We start from the raw sequence: 22421 nt of genomic DNA on the forward strand, positions 1-22421 counted from the left end.
GAGGCAGATCCCATTTATTTTCGATTCTGAGTATTTTTTGGTTTTCCCTCCAAAATTGACCCCCCTCCTCCCCTGCCCTCAGCAATGGAGTAACTAAGGGCCTCTGTGCCTTCCCATTGAGGCATATACCATTTATTTTCGATTCTGAGTATTTTTGGTTTTCCCTCCAAAATTGACCCCCCCCCTCCCCTGCCCTCAGAAATGGGGGAACGAAGGGCCTCTGAGCCTTGCTCTTGAGGCAGATCCCGTTTATTTTCTATTCTGAGTATTTTTGGTTTTCCTTCCAAAATTGACCCCCCCCACCCCGGCCCGCCGAAATGGGGGGACGAAGGGCCTCTGAGCCTTCCCCTTGAGGCTGATCTCATTTATTTTCGATTCTGAGTATTTTTGGTTTTCCGTCCAAAATTGACCTCCCCCCCTCCCCTGCCCTCAGAAATGGAGGAACGAAGGACCTCTGAGCCTTGCCCTTGAGGCAGATCCCATTTATTTTCGATTATGAGTATTTTTGTTTTTCCCTCCAAAATTGACTCCCCCCCCTCCCCTGCCCTCAGAAATGGGGGAACGAAGGGCCTCTGAGCCGTGCCCTTGAGGCAGATCCCATTTATTTTCGATTCTGAGTATTTCTGGTTTTCCTTCCAAAATTGACTCCCCCCTCCCCTGCCCTCAGAAATGGGGGAACGAAGGGAACGTTAGATCCTATTTTAAATTGACAATACTTTTAAAACATCCCTTGTGTATTATACAGACCACATCAGAGAGGTAAATCTAGGTCAAGTCACAATGTCATTCTATCGTCGTTAGCCATTTTCATAGACTGATGTTGTTTCAAATTTATAACAAATTAACTGAGTTAACAACTCCTTCGGGGTTACCTTAACTGCTAATCTGTTTAATCCTTTTTTTTCTCCACCTTCCTACAATCCAGTCACTAATTAGAATCATTCACACTCCTATTATTCAAAACATTAATTAATATCGTTCATAGTGTCCAATTTGCGAATTCCTTATCTATTTTATTCTTTGAAAGAGTTATTCAAACTGTGAAATGCTACAACACGACAGTCTATTTCATAGGCAAAATATTTGAATTCCTTTTATTCAAATCCAATCACCTATCAAGTTATCAAAACATATTTGAATATATTAAGTTATAGGCAATACTGGTTTAGAAAAACTAGAATAGTGACATAATTTCACTTTATCGATCCTCAAATTCCATTTAGGTTGCCGTGACCAGAAGTATAATGCTATTTGAGAGGATACTCACTCTCTTTGAAAAGGTGTAGAGGCGCGATAGAATAACGTAGAAATTGCTATATGTCTCGTAGAAGTATTAAGCCATGTGAGGGAGCTCTGAATCTCTTTGAAAAGGTGTAGAGGCGCGATAGAATAACATAGAAATTGCTATATGTCTCGTAGAAGTATTAGGCCATGTGAGGGAGCTCTGAATCTCTTTGAAAAGGTGTAGAGGCGCGATAGAATAACGTAGAAATTGCTATACAGGGTACAGAAGTATTAGGACATGTGAGGGAGTTCTGAATCTCTTTGAAAAGGTGTATACGTCCCGTAGAAGTATTTGCTATACGTCCCGTAGAATCCAGAAGGCGCATTCTACTGACAACACTTAAAACGGCGATCCCCCGGGCTCTGGGGGGCGTTTTTGTTATCTAATTTTTGAACAATTTCCAAAACACTGGCTATCTCAAAATTTGTAGAAGGCGGGTTTGGGGGGAAAAGAGCGTGGGGGGGGGGGGTAGTTTAACTCTCTTGACTCTTAAAAAGTGAACTAGAACGTTCAATTTCCAATCAAATGAGCCTTCTATGAAGTTTATACAAGCATCCCTTTCATAAGAACCATATATGCCCTTAGGGCTTAACTTAGAACGCCTTCCCCTGTACCCTGGGGGTTTGTATTGACACCGGAGTTTTTCTTATCTGACCTTTGAACTATTTTTTTTTAACAAAATATCTATCTAAAAATTCTCATCAGATGGGTTTGGAAAAAGACGGCGTGGGGAGGGGGGCTAGTGTTCCTCAAGTCTGTTTTGACTGATAAAAATTGAGATCGGACTTTTGCTTAACAATCAAAAGAGCCCTCTCGGAAGTTTATACAAGTATCCCTCTCATACAAACAATGTAGGCCCCAGGACATAACTTACAACACTTGCCCCCAGGGCCCTGGGGGTTATGATGACACCTGAGTTTTTGTTATCTGACTTTTGCTGACGTTATCTGAAATTTTTAACTTAATGGCTATCTCAAAATTTTATCTGACATTATCTGAAATTTTTAACCTTAAGGCTGTCTCAAAATTTTTATTGGATGCATTTGGGGAAAAAAGGGCGTGGGGAGGGGCTAGTTGCCCTCAAATCTCTTTTGACTCTAAAAAACATAACTAAAACCTTCAATTTCCAATCAAATGAGCCATCTCTGATTTTTTTACGAGGATTCCTTCAATAAGAACCATATATTCCCACAGGGCATAACTTACAACACCTGCCCTCGGGCCCAGGGGGGCTGTTTTGACCCCTGAGTTTTCGTTATATGGTCATTGAACTATTTTAAAAAAAAGCTACCTCAAAGTCATTATCGGATGGGTTTTAGAAAAAAAGGCGTGGAGGGGGCGTGGAGGGCTATGTGCCCTACAATCTCTTTTGACTCTTAAAAAGTGAACTAGAACTTTCAGTTTCCAATCAAATGATCCCTCTTTGAAGTTAATACGAGCATCCCTTCCATGAGACCCATATATGCCCCCAGGGCATAACTTACAACACCTGACCCCGGGCCCTGGTGGGTTGCGTTGACACCGGAATTTTTGTTATATGATCTTTAAACTATTTTTAACAAAATAGCTATCTTAAAATTTTTATTGGATGCATTTGTGGGGAGGGGGTTGCGGGGGGGAAGCTGGTTACCCTCTAATATATTTTGACGCTTAAAAAGTGAACGAGACATTTTAAGTTCTAATCAAATTAGACCCCTCTGTAGTTTATAAGAGCATTCTGTTCGTATGAACCATATATACCTCCTGAGCATAACTTAAAACCCTAGCCCTGAACCGTGGGGGGAGTATCCTGCTCAGACAAATGATATTCAGAACTTTCAACTGCGTTGATCAAAATGACTATATCAAAATTTTGATTGGATGTATTTGGGGAAATGGTGGGCGTGGAAGGGGTGTCAGTTGCATTAGAATCATTTTCGCCTATAAAAAGGGAACTAGCCATTTAAATTTCCAATCGAATGAGCCCTTTCTGAAGTTTCTATGACAATGTTGTCTATACAAAACATTATATGCCCCCATGGCATAACTTACAACCCTTGCCCTGAGGGCCTTTTGGGAGTTGTCATCCTCCAAGACCTAATTTCCAGAACTTAAAACTACGTTTAATAAAATGGCTGTCTCAAATTTTTTTTTGGATGTGTTTCGGGAAAAAGTGGGCGTGAGAGGGGGTTAGTTGCCCTCAAATCACTTTTGACTATGAAAAAGGGCACTAACCCTATGAATTTCCAATCAAATGGGTCTTTTTTGAAGTTTCTACTACAACGCCTTCTATAAAAACCTTATATGCCCCCAGGGTATAACTTAAAACCCTTGCCTTGAGGGTTGGGGAGGAGTGTCCTCCTCAAAAACAAATTTTCTATCTGGAAATCAACTACGCTGAACAAAATGGCTATCTCAAAATTTTGATTGGATGTGTTTGGGGAAATTATGGATGGGGGGGCTAGTTGCCCTCCAATCACTTTTGACTATTAAAAAGGGCAATAGCCCTGTGTATTTCCAATTGAATGAGCCCTTTTTAAAGTTTCTATGACAACACTTCTATAAAAACCTTATATGCCCCCCGGGCATAACTTAAAACCCTTGCCCTGAGGTTTGTGGGGGAGTGTCCTCCTCAAAAACATATTTGCTATCTGGAAATCAACTACGGTGAACAAAATGGCTATCTAAAAATTTTGAGTGGATGTCTTTGGGGGAATGGTGGGCGTGGATGGGGGGGCTAGTTGCCCTCCAATCACTTTCGATTATTAAAAAGGACACTATCCCTTTGAATTTACAATCGAAAGAGCCTGTTTTGAAGTTTCTACGACAACGCCTTTTTTAAAAAACCTTATATGCCCCAAGGGCATAACTTAAAACCCTTGCCCTGAGGGTTGTGGGGGAGTACCCTCCTGAAAAACATATTTTCTATTTGGAAATCGACTACGCTGAACAAAATGGCTATCACAAAATTTTGATTGGATGTGTTTGGGGGAATGATGGGCTAGGGGGCACTAGTTGCCCTCCAATCACTTTCGAATATTAAAAAGAGCCCTAGAACTCTCGATTTCCAAACGAATGAGCCCCCTTTGAAGTTTCTACGACGACCTCTTCCATATGAAGTGCCTCTGGGAAAAAAACAATATTATAATAATAATAATAAAACATTGGAGCCGTATGGCTTTTACTATAGGCAACGCTATAGCGTTCCCTCTAATAAAGTCTCACTGCTTCGTGTTTGTGTATTTTTCTTATGTGATTAAAAATTCAGCTTTTGAGTCCAAATTTGAAGCAAATTTAATGATTTCACAATACAACTTGCATTGTTACCAAGTAGCATATATGAATACCATTGGATTATGTTTTTCCTGTAGCCCCCCTCATGGAGTAAAACAAAAACTGTCAGTGTTATTATCGTTTAGAAGGGGCTTGTTTTTTTACGCATTTCTGTTAAAGATATTAATAATACAAAGAAATTACACGCCCTGGAATCCGAAAAATACTCTCCCCCCCCCTCTCGGCCGTGTCCATAATATTGTTTTTGAGGCAGGGGCACAAAAAACAAGTTAAAAGAAAAACCTATCAGAAATTTGTTTAAATGCATTGCGTTATGTTTTAACGAGTCAGACAAAAACATCGGAGGGGGGGCACTGGATTCGGCTTTGCCCCCCTAATTTCCAAGAATTGACACTCTTGATCAATGCCACAAGTATCACCTGGCAGGGTGACAGTTTTCATTGCAATTCAGCATGTTTTCTTGGGTAAATTTGAGACAATTTTGTCCAGGTCTTAATTGGAAAAATTTTCCTTTACAATTCAAATTTTGAAATAAACTTTGATACTATAGGAAATATTTTTTGTTGTTTTGAAAAAACTAAAGACAAAGTGATAAGTTTATTGAATTTTATTTGAGAATTGCAACCGAAATTAAATTTGCGACAAACTTTGTTACTCGTACTTTAATAAACTCTTTGATAATCCTTGTTAAATTATTTCTTCTCAGCCTATTGGCTGAGGTCTAAGTGTAGTATCTGTTTATATCAGCTTAATATCTGATAAGCTCCCTTCATGGGGTCAAGAACATTAAACTGATTTTTGGAAATCAGAGGGATGTCGGGGTCGCCCAACTCCCTCCACACGATGGCTCGGAATTGTAGTACCGCCGGGATCGGTGTACCCCTTTCGAGGGGAAATCAATCATAGGAATAATACGTTTTCCAACTTAACGGAAACCACTCTTGTAATTTCCTAGTCCTTCAATATATTGAACATCATATTTTTTTCCTCTGAAAGAAAATTGATTTGGTTTTGTTTAAATGCATTGCGTTACATTTTAGCGTATCAGACAAAAAAATCTGGGGGGAGGGGCACAGGATATTAGACAGGCTTGAAATCAAATCCTTTATGTCTTACGGATTGTCTCGTTACCATTGTGCTACAGCAACTGTTACTGAGCAAGATATTATCAAACACATCATGATTTCACAAACAAAATGATGGGTGACGTCACAATCATAGGTTACAACCATCATGGTTGCAGGGTTAGCTGCAATTTAGTAACTGATGAACCACAGCCCTTAGTAATAATAAAAATTTTTGCAAAGAATAAACTCCTGCCCAGAGTAACTAAAATATTCAATAAAATGGAATTTTCGACGAAAACGACACGGCCATAATAGTAACAAAAAGTCCATCTTTAAGGACTTTTTTTTCATTTTCTATTGCTTTTCCAGGGTTCAAAGCTTTGGGTGCTTTAATAAGTTTATGCTCAAATTCCGCCATCTTTGCTTGAAGGCGATCTATTCTTCAATACAGTCTACTGGCTACGTTGTCAATAACAAGATAGAAATATAGAATTAATCAAATAAATGGATTCATGAAAAGGATACATACTAACAAAATTGAAGCAAATAATCATTTATGTGATAAACAAACACTGCCTCGTGTTTGTGTATTTTTTTTTATGTAAAAAACAATTCAGCTTTTGTGTCCAAATTTGAAGCAAATCTAATGATTTCACAATACAACTTGCATTGTTTCCAAGTAGCATATATGAATATCAGGAGCTTGTCTCTCAATGTTTTTCCTTCAGTCCCCCTCTTGAATTAAAAAAAATCTTTTCGTGGTATTATCATTGAAAAGGGGCTTGTTTTTTTGACGAATGTTTGTTAAAAATATTGAAAAGACAACGAATCCATTAAGTTGATGATTAAAGTGTATTCTTTAAGATAATTCTGTACAAGCGATTGGTGTGGTCAAGGCTGGCCCTTGTTTCTATAGCAGTTCTTGCTGCAGAGCCGTCCTAAATTATACAAAAATGTATTTTTTCCTGAAGGAGGAGACTTTATGAGGGCCCATGGGCCTCTACGACATTGGAAGGAAGCGATTCTTGTATTTATTTGCTAAGTTCTTAGATGGTGTAAAAACGAGCCAAGTCCAAGCTACATTCAGTCCTCTTTTGTTTCGTTTTAGAAAGTAACTATTGCTGGAATTGTTATCCTTACAGCATAGCCACGTAATTTATTTAGTCTAAAAAGTGAAGGGCAAAGCATTGCCCAAGAAATATGAACAAAACTAGTAGAAATCCTTACAGAATGGTAGTCCATGAGGCATTTCTCATCTGCATTTGAAAAATCAAAAGATAATACCATCTTGGAATGCAACGTCCCTCGTACTATCTTGTTTATACTAAGTTTTTCTAGCTCCAGTCCATCTTTTAGGACTTTTTTTTTCATTTTCTATTGCTTTTCCAGAGTTCAAAGCTTAGGGTGCTTTAATAAGTTTACACTCAAATTCTACTATAAAACTAGAATTATACTTGAAGGCCATCTATTCTTAAATACAGTCTTCTGGCTATATTGTTAGCAACTAGATAGATTTATAGAATTAATGAATCAACTGGAGAATGAAAAGAATAAATACTCACTGTTTCGTTGCTGTTTATTTTGATTGGGTAATTAAAAATACAGCTTTTAAAAATACAGTGTTTGTCCATATTTGGAGCAAATTTAATAATGTCACAGTAAAAATTGTATTATTAAAAAGTACCATGTATGAATACCAGTAGCTTCAATTGGGGCAGGGGGGGGGGGGGTATTTTACTACAAGATTTTTTCTGCGCTCCCCCTCTCATATTCAAGAAAATCTCTTCGTGGTATTATTATTATCATTTGAAAAAAGGCTTGTTTTTTTTCGTATTTTTGTTAAATAAATTTAAAAAAAAAAGATTTTTACCTCATTGGATTATGAAGACTACTGTTTTGTCTCCCATCCTCACCAGGACCGTTTCCAGAATTTTGTTTTGGTGGAGGGGGACAAAAAAATTAGTAAAAGGCATCAAAATTTGTTTAAATGCATTGCGTTACGTTTTAACGTATCAGAAAAAATATCGAGGGGCGGGAGCAAAGGATATGTCATAGCCCCTTCAATTTCCATGAACTGATGCTATTGATCAATAATAGTTGTGTCAACTGGCGGAGTGTCCATTTTCTCTGCAAGATTTGTTTGTCTTGCAAGCCCTATATTAAAAAAAAAAAAAAAATCTATTCGTGGCAGTTTTAAGAATTGAATAGTTTGCATGAATAGTAAAATTGAAAAGACAACAAATTTAACCTCCCTGGATTGTGAACAATGCTTTTTATTTATTCGTTTCAAAACTTGTACACCACTGCCTCAGTGGGTACTCCGTTTCCTTGGCTAGGTAGTCAGGTGTACTTTTTTTGTATTAGAACCGTAACCGTAGACAGGCTTGAAATCCAATCCTTTATGTCTTAGGGATTTTCTCGTCACGGTTGGGCTACGGCAACTGTTACTAAACAAGATATTATCACACATCATGATTTCACAAACAAAATGATGGGTGACGGCACAATCACAGGTTACAACCACCATGGTTGCAGGGGTAGCTGCAACCTAGTAAATGACGAACCACAGCCCTTAGTAATAATAAAAATTGTTGCAAAGAATAAACTCCTGCCCATAGTAACTAAAATATTCAATAAAATGAAATTTTCGACGAAAACGACATGGCCATAGGAACAAAATACAACTTGCATTGTTACCAAGTAGCATGTATGAATATCAAGGGCTTGCCTCTCAATGTTTTTCCTGTAGTCCCCCTCTTAGATTAAAAAAAATCTTTTCGTGGTATTATCATTGAAAAGGGGCTTGTTTTTTTACATATATTTGTTAAAGATATTGAATAGACAACGAAATTCCTCTCCCTGCACTCTGAAAAATATTCTGTTGCCCCCCCCCCAGGGCCGTGTCCATAATATTGTTTTTGTGGCAGGGTCACAAAAAAAAGTTTAAAGAAAAAATAGGAAATATTCTTAAATTCATTGCGTTATGTTTTAACGAGTCAGACAAAAATATCGTTGGGGGGGCCCTGTATCCGGCTTTGCCCCCCTAATTTCCATAAATTGACGCTCTTGATCAATACCAGTGGTATCAACTTGCGGAGTGACAATTTTCATTGTAAATAAGCGAGTTTTCTTGGGAAATTTTTGGATAATTTTGTCCAAGTCTTAATTGGAAAATTTTCCGTTTACCATTAAAATTTTGAAATAAACTTTGATATGATTGGAAATGTTTTTTGCTGTTTTGAAAAATCTAAAGACAAATTGATAAGTTTATTCAATGTTATTTGAGCATTGCAACCGAAATTAAATTTGCGACAAAATTTGTTACTCGTATTCTAATAAACTCTTGGACAATCCTTGTTAAATTATCGCGTCTCAGCAGCGTTGCCAATGCGATACGATTGTACCGTTTTTGCTACAATTTAGAGGTCTGGTTCAATGCGGTACATTTGAAAAAATTTTTTTCAATAGTAATTTTAACGTTATTCACATCTCGTGAACGACGTTATTGGCGAAGTTGGTTTCGAAGATCTGTGCGAAATCATCAAGAAGCGGAAATTCTCGATAATAGTTGATGAAAGCACAGACTTGTGTAACAAAAAGAGCCTGGTTATAATTGTTCGCCATCTTGATCTGAATAGGGTTGATCGAGAAGACAGTTTTCCTGTAAGAGACTCATTCTTGTGACCTATAGAAGTTCAGCAATATACAGCCAAAGATATTTACCGGGACATAACAAAACTACTTTTTCAAGAAATTGTAGCTCCAAAGGTAAACCTAATAGGATTTGCCGCAGACAGTGCATCGGTTATGATGGGGGAGCAACGTGGTGATTAGACCAAGCTGTTAGAAGACTTCTTAAGTTTTTTTGTACTTGGTTGTTCATGCCATTTCATTCACATATATCCTAGTGCTGCCCGCAAACAATTGCCAAAAGAAATTGAAGATTTTTGTCAGGATGTATAAGGCTATATTTGTCACAGCCAAAAACGGGCCAGTGATATTTTAGAATTGCAATTGTAATTGGAATTGAAAGAAAATCGATTTTTGAGAAAAAACGACTCGATGGTTGTCTAGACAAGCCGTTGTAGCTCGATATTTGGAGCAGTGGGAATGTTTTACCTTATTCTTCCGTGCGGAAAGTCTTAAAGAGGCCAACAAGCCGGGGAAGGCCACTGCCATACTAAAAAATCTGCTGTCAGCGGTTTTCAAGGCTTACTTTGCCTTCCGGGTGTATATTTTGAAGTATATCGAAGACCTAAACAAGCAATTTCATGCAGAAGACACCCAGATTCATTTTGTCTATAATCGTTTTTCTGAAGTATACAAGACAATAGCATCCAACTTTTTTTGCCTAGCTATACCAAAGAAAGTGATTCCCACCTCATAAACCCACATGACACCTACTACTCCGTCTATGTCAAGGACGTGGAATGTGGGGGCTGAGTGGAAGTGATTTTTGCCAAAGAAAAGGTATATCTATTTGCTGCAGTTGAGTTTAAAAAGAGTGTAGGAAATATTTGATTGTGCTCTGTGATGAGATGAGAAAGCATTTTTTCAACTCCAGGTGTTCATCGGTAAGAAACTTCTGAATTTACTGAGTAACAATGACCTGGAAGATATCGTCGAAAAGAGGAAGAGATTATCCTTTTGATCTGAGCTTGGTACTTCGATTGACTCAGATTCAGTCGTGTTTTGGACTCGGGTTTACAGGCAAAAAGATGTCAATGGGTCAAAACGTTTTCTTCTGCTCGGGCGTTTCACTTTAAGCCTACTTGTTCTCCCACACGGTACTGCTGCTGCTGAGCCAACTTTCTCAGCTGTCAATTTGAACAAAACCAGCATTAGAAATCGTCTCGGTTTCATCACCTTGAACGGGCTTCTCAGTAAAACAAATCGTCTCAAAGAATTGGAAACCACCCTTGAAAATGGTTCTGCATCCAATGTGGAAAAACTGTGGAAGGGGATATGAAAAAGCTGGGCTACAAAAAGAAACAGCAGAGAAAATGACCAGCAAGCGCATGTATTCCTCTTTTTTTTAATATTACAGTTTTGTACCTTTGTACGGTTTAATCTGAATTTATAGCCGCTAGCGAATGTTTCTGTTTATATTCTATACTTTCAGCTGTGATTTTTTGTTAAACGCTGGTCGCCATTTCTATCGAGTATAACCCAAGTGAATTTATTTCAATTGTCCTTGTCTTCTCGCTTTTTAGTTCTCGAAAACGTCATTTTTGCTCAGGGCTACTTCTAAATGTTCAGAAAACGGCACGAAGGAGTTCTTAAATGATTTTAACCACTTGACCAGCCAGTTGACTGAGTGGTTAAGGAGATCAACGTCTTTTGTTTAATTTTAAAACCATATAGGTCAAAATAGACATTTCGTTGCTACAGCCGTTCGGACCTTGTCACACCCAAAGATTCTTAATAGCTACCAAAGATCAACAACTCGGATCTTTTCCCCATAACTTATGAAAATGCCGAAGTGAAAATGAATCTCTATGATTGGTTTTTTACTTTTCGACTAAGATAGGTAGCGGTATCGATAATCGAAATAAAATTTCGCTCTGTTGATATTCTCATGACGATTTTTTATGCCATCTCTTCAAATTGAACTAGCACTAAACTTAATCTATCGGTGACGTTAATGTCCAAGCTGGAAATGCCTGCAAAAGTCATGCAGGTAACAGACCGCTAGGTAGCAGAACAAAGAAGGACGAATTTCACAGGTTTTTTGGCACTTTTTTCACAGGTTTTGAAAATTCATAGTGGCAACCCTGTATATCGGCTAATTTTCTAGAGACAGTAAAAGTGTCCTTTTTTGGCTGATTTGGACACTTTTGTCCCTAAGAGTTTTGGCAACCCTGAATTTGTCCAGAGAGAGTTGTGTTAGAAAATTGGGCTATAGAAAATTATAAAATGACTTGATTGTTATTCAAATAAACTTAAGGCCTGTTTTTAAATATAATCATCATTCCTCGTCCTTCCTCATCATTCCACAATTTTATGTTAATTATTTTAATAATTAAAATAGAGCTTTTTATGAAATTTTTATTTTTGGAATTTAGGCTATCCCGTAAGCAGGACAACTGTAAACAGGTTGTACATGAATGGAGGGTCTGACTTTCTTTGGTAAGGTGAGGATTTCAAAGAGTTGGCAAAATTACATGAATAACAAAATATGTTACAAGTATACTCTTTGAGATTTGACTTTTTTTTCCGAATGAAGAGGGGGAAGGGGATAATTTCTTTTATCCACGAATGGATAAAAAAAGGTAAAGATACACTATTTAACTTTTCAGTTCGTCCCGGCGGTGCTGATGTCTGTTTCGTGGCCCTTCAACCAGGAAGTGCGATGGGCAGGGGGAAGGCATCCTATGCTTTCGCATACTCTACCTGTTTACCTTCCATAGATTTCTCTGGCACCCGTTTAAATCTGGGTTAACTCTGGCTGAGCTTACAGTCACGCCATTGACCCTTGTTCCAAACCAAATAAATAGTGACACCAGGACTCGAACCCCTGTTCTCGCAGACAAAAGATTTCAAATCAAGCGTGCTAACCACTATAGTGGGTAGCTCACTGTAAATAGGATTACTCTTTTAAGCAATACTTCTTCAACTGAATAAAGTAGGCGACTAAGATTACTTGAATGTTGAAGTGAACTAACGTCGCCTGCTTTAGTCCCAAAGGTAATTTTTCTAATTAATTTTTAGAATGTATTTGAATCGAAAATTATTGGTAGAATTTATAAAATATGACATTTTTATAACATAATTTTGTTCCCTGGTAAAGTTTTTTTTTCTGGTTTCCCCCCTGCCACTCGAAAACTTGTCGGTCACCCATAATAACAAAATTAGAGCAACAAACTTTAGTTTTAAAATGTTCGAAAGAAAGTAAACTAGTCCTGAAGATATAATAAATTATTTTTTTCTGTTTTTTCTTCAGTTTCTGGGTTTTTCTGCAGATGAATTTTTGTTTATCTTGCCTATATGCATATTCCGTTGAGTATAAATTTCAAAAAGGGTTACAGCTGCTATTCGTCTTCTAGCTATACAATAGCAATAAGCAGTTTTATGTTACAGGGTTTAAAAGGTCGAGAATAGGAGTCTCCTTTTATTTATTTGTATCTGCTTATTTATTATGTATATGATATATACATATATATATATATATATATATATATATATATATATATATATATATATATATATATATATATATATATATATATATACATATATATATATGTAGGTAAAGATTACTTGCGATAACGACAATTACAACGAGTCAAAATTGAAGATGAAGAAAAAAGAAACATCCGGTTGGAAGAAATATGTAGTTAGAAGATCAGCGGTAGCGAGAATTACAACCGATAGCAAGAATCAGTATTTGTCAAAAATATTTTGGAAAACTGGCTTCCTGGGATTTTCTCGCCTGCAAAAAGGATCTACACAGATCACGAGTATGAGAAAATTTGTTTGGAGCTTCAGTTTTAGAAAAAAAAACATATGATTAATGTCATATTTATGAGCATATTTCAAGAGAACAAATTACATCATTTCCACCCCATCCCCTCCCTTCCCAGGAATGAACGTATCGTTTTTATATCTATAATGTATGCAACATTAAAAAAGGAGCATCTTTAAGAATTAAATACTAAGCGTAATTAGTCTATTTACAAAAGGCGTTTTAAGCAGTTTCATAATGCCCAGAGGACAAATAAACAACCTAAACCATTAAAAGTGACAAGACCTATCAGAGCAGCTAAAGTAAAGGGCATTGAAAAATGTTTAAAGTAATGATAAACGAAAATAAAGAAAACAGAAATATACAATCAGAATGCTTGTGTCAAGGAAAATTAAAACGACTCGGATACCAAAGCAAAAGAAAGCGAAACATCTAGTTCGAAGATAAGGGGCAACAAGAATTACGACAAGTCAAAAATAAAAGTAAAGAACTAAGAAATATGCGGTTACAAAAAATTCAACGAAGTAGAACGAATTAAAAATGAAGAATAAAGAAATATGTGGCTATAAGATAAGTCACAGCTATAACAAAGCAATATGCGGTTAGAAGACAAGCGGTAACAAGAATTGCAAGCGAGAAAGCGAGCATCAAAACGTGTCAAAAATGAAGCGTTCCGATAGTTTGTTTTCATTTAGTTAAACTTTCTCGGAAGTTTCAACCTTGTATCCTTGGCCGTAGTAGTATCCGCATCAGTAACAGTATTTATATTAAGTACATAGTGACTGCTGGTTAGTTCAACATCCTCCTCAACATGCCCTGAAAGTTTCAACATAATGCTCTAAGCCATTGGTTCTTAAAGTTGGCTTTGCTCCGAACCATCTAACAAAAATTCCCAATCTTAGGTCCACGCTTTTGCTGCTTTAGAGAAAAGATGACATTAATATTGATAATACTCAATTTGGTAATGGCGAGTAGTGGAACTTATTTGTTCTGACTAAAAAAAAACCATCAGAAACATCAGAAACATGACTTGTTAAAATCAGAAAAATAATTGTTTTTTATTACTTTCATAACTAAACCTGCAAGTTTTTTTTACAAAGTTATATGAGCTAGTACAGAGGATTTTCATAGCTTCATCAGACAGGCAAGGATAGTTGTCAGCAACTGAGAGCCAGAATCTCCGTAACTGTTTACGATCAAAACTATTTTCAGTGACACATCTTCTGATAAATCAATGAGTTCTTCACATGATTTTTTTTTGACAGGTCGTCTAATAGATGTTTAATATATTCAGTTTTTCTTTCCACTTAAACTGTAACTTCATTACGTAATCCCACTAATCGTGTCAATAGTGCTTCTCTTTGAAGGCTATAGTGTTTTCCACAAAGCACACGGACTTTGCTAAGATCTCTCGTAACTGTATTGAGCTTTACTAATATCTCTCGCAATTGTATTGAAAATTACCTCAGCAATTCCATGACCTATTGGCTTTCACGAGGATTCAGAAGGATTTGGTTAACTATTTTTCAGTGACGCATCTTGTTTTTCAGTGACAAATCATGGGATAAAGAACACACTGAACTTCTATTAAAAAAAAAACTTGCACAATAGAGGGCCTCAACTGTTTCTTTTTTGTAAAGACCCTTACATAAATAAAAAACAAAACAATAACCGGCAAATTCTGTTGCTGGGTTACCTGCCCTATTACAATCATTTACTAGCCAGCCTTTAAAGATACTTACCTACACTTCATTACGAAATGTTTGACTTCATGTCCGTATTAGCTTCGTATAAGTAACCCGAAAAATAATAAATTAATTTTTATACGTGGGACCAAAAAGTATAGGTGACACGTGACATACAAAAGTAAAAACGGACACTAGTGCCGACAAAAAAAGAAGAAAAAAAAAACAACAAAAAAACACACAAGAGCCATATAGTATTTGTCGATTCTTAAATCTTTTTCCAGGTTAACAATAAAGTAGCATTAGAGTAGTAATAGGGGCTTGATCTCAGCCTCTGAAAAAAAAAGTAACTAAGAAACTTGAGAACAATACCAATGGTTAGATGGCATTGGCATTTTTATATACACAGACGCCAGTTTCACTTTCACTTTCTTTTCAATTTATCTTGTGGGCTAAGCACATTGAAAATAATTTTTTATTTTCGTTTCAGAAGAAATGGATAAAACTGTTATGCAATTAGATTAATAAATCAAATGTTAACTAGCATATCCGTCTTAAGAAGCTAAATTCAAGAAATGCATATGTTATTTCAAGTATTCTATTACAAGTATTTCAACAAAGGAAACAAAAATGGACAAAACAGTCGGAAAATGACATAATAATGAGAAAATTGCAAGATTCCATGGTGAGAAGGGGAAGAGGGCCAAAAAAGGCTGTCTCTATGTACAGGTGCAGTTTGAAGCTCTTGGCATTTTTGATTTCACCATGCTTTGTTATATTTGTCAAAAGAATATCCAGCCTATTTGAAAAAAAAAGTACGCCTACTTTATATTGGTGCCTGACAATGGTTGCACTTTTAGGATTTATCCTTTAAATCCATTTAGGGAATTGGGAATTTTTGTAAACCTTCTGTATTTTTTAATTAATGGCAACTTTAAAACGGTTGTCCTTTGATGAAAATTCACAGAAATACAGGGAGGAAAAGAGCTGAGTCGGTATTGACATTTTTAGTATATTATACTAATTCACCCCTTGAAATCAAGAACACGTCCAAAAAAAATCGCTAAAAGTTTTTCCCGTCTGAAGCACCTTTAACAGTTCTTTTTTTAAATTTAATTTAAATAACATGGAATAAACTCCGTATGACTGCCAAGCAAATTTAACATGAACAGAAATTATTTCAACAAAGTAAGTGATACTTAAAATAAAAACATTTTCAAAAAGATTCTTCAATTTTATACATGGGAAGAAAATTCCCAAGGAAAATTGTCCGCAAGGGGGAGCGATTATCCGTAGTGGAAAATTGGACCAGAAAGTTGGAGACATAAAAGTATTTGTTATGTCATTATTATACTTAAATTATTCTTCTTTAAAACTATAAAAATAAGAAGATTAGTAATTTTACTTTCCTTTGGATATTTGAGCTGGCTTGAGATTGGATATTTGAGACCCATTATATTTTTTAAAGTGAAATACAATTATTAAATAGGACAAATAACTTGGGTTCTATCTTGCAGCACTCCGTAGGTCAAACTCTTAAACTCTAAAGTTTCTTTGACATTCAAACTTCAGGCACACCCAAGCCAAAACTCCTTCAGTCTCATGCACACACTTTACATACAGTAAATAGATATCGAGCGTTAGGCAAATATTACCTAAGATCCCTACTGAATATTCATCTTCTCGTAGGGTTTATGTAAGCAATTGCAGAAACAAGGCCAACAAAAACTGTAGAAAAATGTTCACACTTTCTTTCTTTTTTCCTGTGCGTCACTGTACGGATCTATAAGTAATATTTTTCTAATATCTGGTGAACAGTAACTGGAACATAACTAAGGTAACAAGCATTTAGTCACAGTGGAATTTTTTTGGGCTGAAGCTCAAATTCAATCTGAGAATTTTTTTCACATATAAGAGACTCGTATGGCTGTTTCCTGCATGGATGATTCCATCCCAGCATAAATCTAAAGAAGTAACAACGTTATTTTTTCATATAACACGCTTGTTAAGGCTTTTCTCCAGTATGTGTTCTTTGATGTCCAACCAAATGGGAGTATTCTTTGATGCACATTCAAAAATGTTTTCTGGGAAAAGATTTTAATGCAAATAACACACTTAAGGGATTTTTGAATTTTTTGATGCATATTTAATGTTGCAGGATGAGAAAAGGTTTATTTCAAATATTGTATTTGAAGGGTTTATTCCTAGTGTGCATTCTTTGATGGCTCTTTAAAGTTGCAGCCTGAGAAAATTTTTTATCGCAAATAAGACACTTGAAAGGATTATCCCCATTGTGTATGCTTTGATGTCTCTTTAAATTTGCAGCCCGGGAAAATCCTTTATCGCAAATAAGACACTTGAAAGGCTTATCCCCATTGTGGATTCTTTGATGGATCTTTAAATTTGCAGCCCGGGAAAATCCTTTATCGCAAATAAGACACTTGAAAGGCTTATCCCCATTGTGGATTCTTTGATGGCTCTTTAAATTTGCAGCCTGGGAAAATCTTTTACTGCAAATAAGACACTTGAAAGGCTTATCCCCAGTGTGTATTCTTTGATGGCTCTTTAAATGTGCAGCCTGCGAAAATCTTTTACTGCATATAAGACACTTGAAAGGCTTATCCCCAGTGTGTATTCTTTGATGTCTCTTTAAATGTGAAGCCCGGGAAAATCATGTATAGCAAATAAGACACTTGAAAGGCTTATCCACAGTGTGGATTCTTTGATGGCTCTTTAAATTTGCAGCCTGGGAAAATCTTTTACAGCAAATAAGACACATGAAAGGCTTATCCCCAGTGCGTATTCTTTGATGGTTCTTTAAATGTGCAGCCTGGGAAAATCTTTTACTGCAAATAAGACACTTGAAAGGCTTATCCCCAGTGTGTATTCTTTGATGGATCTTTAAATTTGCAGCCTGAGAAAATCTTTTACTGCAAATAAGACACTTGAAAGGCTTATCCCCATTGTGTATGCTTTGATGTATCTTTAAATTTGCAGCCCGGGAAAATCCTTTACTGCAAATAAGACACTTGAAAGGCTTATCCCCAGTGCGTATTCTTTGATGGTTCTTTAAATATGCAGCCTGGGAAAATCTTTTACTGCAAATAAGACACTTGAAAGGCTTATCCCCAGTGTGTATTCTTTGATGGATCTTTAAATTTGCAGCATGTGAAAATCTTTTACTGCATATAAGACACTTGAAAGGCTTATCCCCATTGTGGATGCTTTGATGTCTCTTTAAATTTGAAGCCTGGGAAAATCATTTATCGCAAATAAGACACTTGAAAGTCTTATCACCAGTGTGTACTCTTTGATGGCTCTTTAAATTTGCAGCATGTGAAAATCTTTTACTGCAAATAAGACTCTTGAAAGGATTAACCCCATTGTGTATTCTTTGACGGTTCTTTAAATTTGCAGCATGGGAAAATCTTTTACTGCAAATAAGACACTTGAAAGGCTTATCCCCAGTGTGTATTCTTTGATGGCTCTTTAAATGTGCAGCCTGGGAAAATCTTTTACTGCAAATAAGACACTTGAAAGGCTTATCCCCAGTGTGGACTCTTTGATGGTTCTTTAAATGTGCAGCCTGGGAAAATCTTTTAATGCAAATAAGACACTTGAAAGGCTTATCCCCATTGTGTATTCTTTGATGGATCTTTAAATGTGCAGCATGAGAAAATCTTTTACTGCAAATAAGACACTTGAAAGGCTTATCCCCATTGTGTATGCTTTGATGGTTCTTTATAGTTGCAGCCAGGGAAAATCTTTTACTGCAAATAAGACACTTGAAAGGCTTATCCCCAGTGTGGATTCTTTGATGGCTCTTTAAAGTTGCAGCCTGGGAAAATCTTTTACCGCAAATAAGACACTTGAAAGGCTTATCCCCAGTGTGGATTCTTTGATGGCTCTTTAAATTTGTAGCCTGAGAAAATCTTTTACTGCAAATAAGACACTTGAAAGGCTTATCCCCATTGTGTATTCTTTGATGCACATTTAGAGTTGCAGCACAGGAAAACCTTTTATTACACATAACGCACTTGAACGGTTTTTCGCTCAATTTCTTTAACAGGACAACAGGAAATCCTTTTTCAAGTTCAAGCTGCTTTACAGCATCTGAATAATGTACTAAAGTGTAATCTTTCTTTTCGGAATAAGCATCGCATTTATGGTTACAGTGATTACTTAAACCACTTAAACTTTCCACTAAGTGTGGGTAAAACGATCCAGTATCCAATTCTTCAATTATTTCAGACGACCGCACTTCCGGTGACGCACTGTCACAAAACGGCAGGAGAACTGGGACATCTAAAATAGAAGGTATATTATACTTGAAACATCAAAACATATTCGATACAGAAAAGCAATGATTTGTTGGCCATACTTTTCCAGGTTATCAAGTTCCAAAACGAATTGGAATGAAGAGTGTTACAGACGACGCTGTAATCTTTTAAAATACACCTAAATGGTAGCTTGTATAAATCATGATTACGAAGGATGCAGATTTTGTTTCAATCTCCCCTTGTTTCTGGGGTAGGTTCATGGATGATGTGGTGTGCGTTTGGAAACATGGATTGGACTCCTTAGACCTATTTTGTAAGCATTTAAATAGTTTTGATAATAATATTAAATTTACAGTTGAGGATAATAATAAATTACCTTTTCTGGATATTTTATTAATTAAAAGGGATCTCGATTTACAGAAAACCAACGCACAATGATAGGTATTTAAATTTTCATTCTTGCCACCCTACGTCGGTGAAACGGGGTGTTGTAATTTAACTAGTGGATAGAGCCTTTAAAATTTGTTCCCAGGAATTTCTGAATTCAGAATTGTTATACTTGAGGGATATTTTATTTTGTAATAATTACCCTATCAAGTTCATTGACAAAAAATTGAAAATAGACGGGTTAGGTTAGGTTTCTCAGTCTCTAGATTTAGATGTATCAAAAAGTTTCATTTCATTACCATATGTACCTGGTTTAGGTGAGAAACTTTCACGGGTTTTACGTAAATTTGGTATTGATACATGTTTCCAATCGTTGAGGCCAATGGGTTGTTTCTTTAGTTCTGGTAAGGATTTAACCCGGAGAAGTTTAGTAAGTGGGTTGTATAAAATTTCGTGTTCTTGTGGGAAGTTCTGTATTGGTAGGACTCACCAACAATTTGTTGAAAGGTTTATTGAACACCGAAATTCAATAGAAAAAAACCCTACAATTAAGAAAGCCTCCGGAAACTTTTGTTTCAGCTTTAGCAGAACATATTTGGTTTCAAACAGATCACTTTGTAAAATTTGAAGAGGCCTTAGCTATTTCAAATGATAAGGGGTACACTCAATGGGCGAGGGAAGCCATAGAAATTAAAAAACCTATGTTTGCTAACCTTTCGATAAATAGGGACACAGGTAATTTAAATATTGACCCAATTTATGATAACCTTCTAAAGAGTGAATCAACAGTCAATAAGGGAGTTAAGATTTTAAATAATCACCAGGGGACTGTTTTACCTACTAGACCAAAACGATTTGGCTTCAGTAATAGCTAACAAAAGGATTATTTAGCAACATAATAATTAAAGTAATTTACAGTTTTTTTGTTTTTCCTCAGTTACTCTGGTGTCCTCACTGAAGTAACTCTATAATAGCATCTTTTCCCTACTTGGATCAGTTTGCGCCAATTGTACAGTTTTTTTTTTGTGGTGGTTTTATTGGTTTTTAGTTTTATCTCGTTTTTTTTTTTATCCTGTTCTTCTTGCGTTTCTTTCGTGCTGAAGACGCCTTGTTCGGATACAGGCGAAATATCCGCGTTGTTTTGCATTTGTCTTTTCTTTTCTCTCCACTGGCCACAGTATCGTTTTTTTTTTTGTTTTTTTTTCATTGAGATTTTTGTCTTTGTTGGTTTTTGTCATGGTTGGCCAGTTCGGCTTAAGATCTTTCATTTGTTACGTATCTTTTCACATGAAGAGGCCACATCAAAGGATTTTCAGGACAGCTTCACGCATGCTTGGTTCTTTATTCTAAATGTGATTACTTTCACTGTTTAACAGGCACACAGAATGCATTTTATGTTACATGATACACACCGCATTTCTTTTTATTAAAAAATGCGATGCTAATGCACCTTTGAATGTAAAAAAGTGTGGTTGGGCTCCCAAGATTATTTTTCAGACATAGCTTGGCGGCAAAATTTATTTCAAAATCAATTGGGTCTTTTAAAATTATACCAATTAGTGTCAACCAATTAGTGGCAGTGAGGTAACTTAAATTTTTCGGATGTCCTTTCTTTGCCCTTTTTGTCTTCTCTCAACCAGTACAGGAGTATTTATACTTTCAGTTAGTCTTTTGGACATGTAGTTTGTCTTTGAAAGGGTATCTTTTAAATCCAATTCAGAGTCGATTTCGATGTAGGATAAATAAGTCAGTCTCTTAGAATAAGGTGTCTTTTCTTTTGTTTCCACTGGGCACAGTCTCGGTTTTTTTTTTTTTTCATTGAGATTTTTCTCTTTGTTGGTTTTTAAGATACGTAACAGATATAGTCAAATATGTTATCAAATGTTTCACTAGCTGCTTTTGTCTGCTGAACACTCCCTCTTTGCCCTATATGGTAGCAAAAATAGATTACAGTTTTAAACAAATACAGACCTATTTGCTTGCATTTCTCGCTATACTGATATACTGTTCGGGACTAAAAGTTAACGGATACCGGATCATCCCGTCATTTTGCCTGACTCTCACTGAGAGATTCTTTGTTGCGGGAACTCCTATCTAGGATCAAGTTTAGGATTTAGTTGCACTTCCACGTACGTGGACGCATACAGGTCTGAACTTTAGGTCGGTTTCAATGGATTTTTTTATGGAGTGGGGACGGGGAAGAGAAATAACAAACTTCAAATTTTTAGGCCAAAATTTTTACTGGAAGATGTTCTTTGGGCTAATTTGGGGGAGAAAACTCTTTTTTGCTTGTAGGTATCCACCTCTACGTTCGATTTTCTTAAAATAAAAACAAAGTGGATACAGTTTGGGAAGAAAAAAATAAAGAGCATATAATCAGAAACTTATTCATGGCGAGGGGGGGGGGGGGGTAGGTTGGCCGTGCCTCTTCCTGATACCCCTGGACTCGTACTATTTTTCCTATAACTACTCATACTAGTCAATTAGGTTGCCGATGCATGGCTGGTTTTCTTAAAAAAAAACCTTGCATAAAAATAAGTTTTCTAAGAAAAGTGAAGAGCCATATTGAACTCAGGTCCAACAGAAATTAATTCCTATTATAGTTAAAACTCAAAAAGACCAGAAATTACTGTTAAAGAATAAACGAAACGAACAGAAATTAAAAATAACTATCTTACAAACATAAAGATGACAGGTGCAAACATAAATGAATGAACAAATCTTATATACGTTCAATATTTTTTTTATTATTTTCCCACCAGAGGTGCTTTATATGCAAGGGTTAAAAATACTATCTAGTTAAAAATAGTTGAAAGGTCAAATAACAAAACTCTGGTGTCGACAAAACATCCCAGGACCCGGGGACAGGAAGAGATTCTCGTATAAACTTCAGAGGGCTCATTTGTTTGGACATTGGAAGTTCGATTCCAGCTTTTAAGAGTCAAAAGTGACCAAAGGGCCATTACCCCCCCCCCCGCA

General features: G+C 36.3%; 1 protein-coding gene and 1 non-coding gene across 2 annotated transcripts; one reads left to right on the forward strand and one right to left on the reverse strand.

The window, feature by feature from the left end:
- The first annotated feature begins 5252 nt into the window (after positions 1–5252).
- Positions 5253–5443, forward strand: LOC148940981 (U2 spliceosomal RNA). Its single transcript, XR_016143424.1, has one exon. It is a non-coding gene; the product is annotated as a U2 spliceosomal RNA (small nuclear RNA).
- An 8770-nt stretch (positions 5444–14213) lies between these two features.
- On the reverse strand, positions 14214–21585 carry LOC148940982 (uncharacterized). The gene is given in 3 exon segments (XM_089105125.1): positions 14214–18025; positions 18155–19080; positions 21576–21585. Coding segments are annotated over 3 exon segments (2010 nt in total). The 3' UTR covers positions 14214–16951.
- Positions 21586–22421: the final 836 nt, after the last annotated feature.

This window comes from Artemia sp. Qi Xiang Cuo, chromosome 19 (assembly GCF_049724085.1).
Source record: "Artemia sp. Qi Xiang Cuo chromosome 19, ASM4972408v1, whole genome shotgun sequence".
NCBI lineage: Eukaryota > Metazoa > Arthropoda > Branchiopoda > Anostraca > Artemiidae > Artemia > Artemia sp. Qi Xiang Cuo.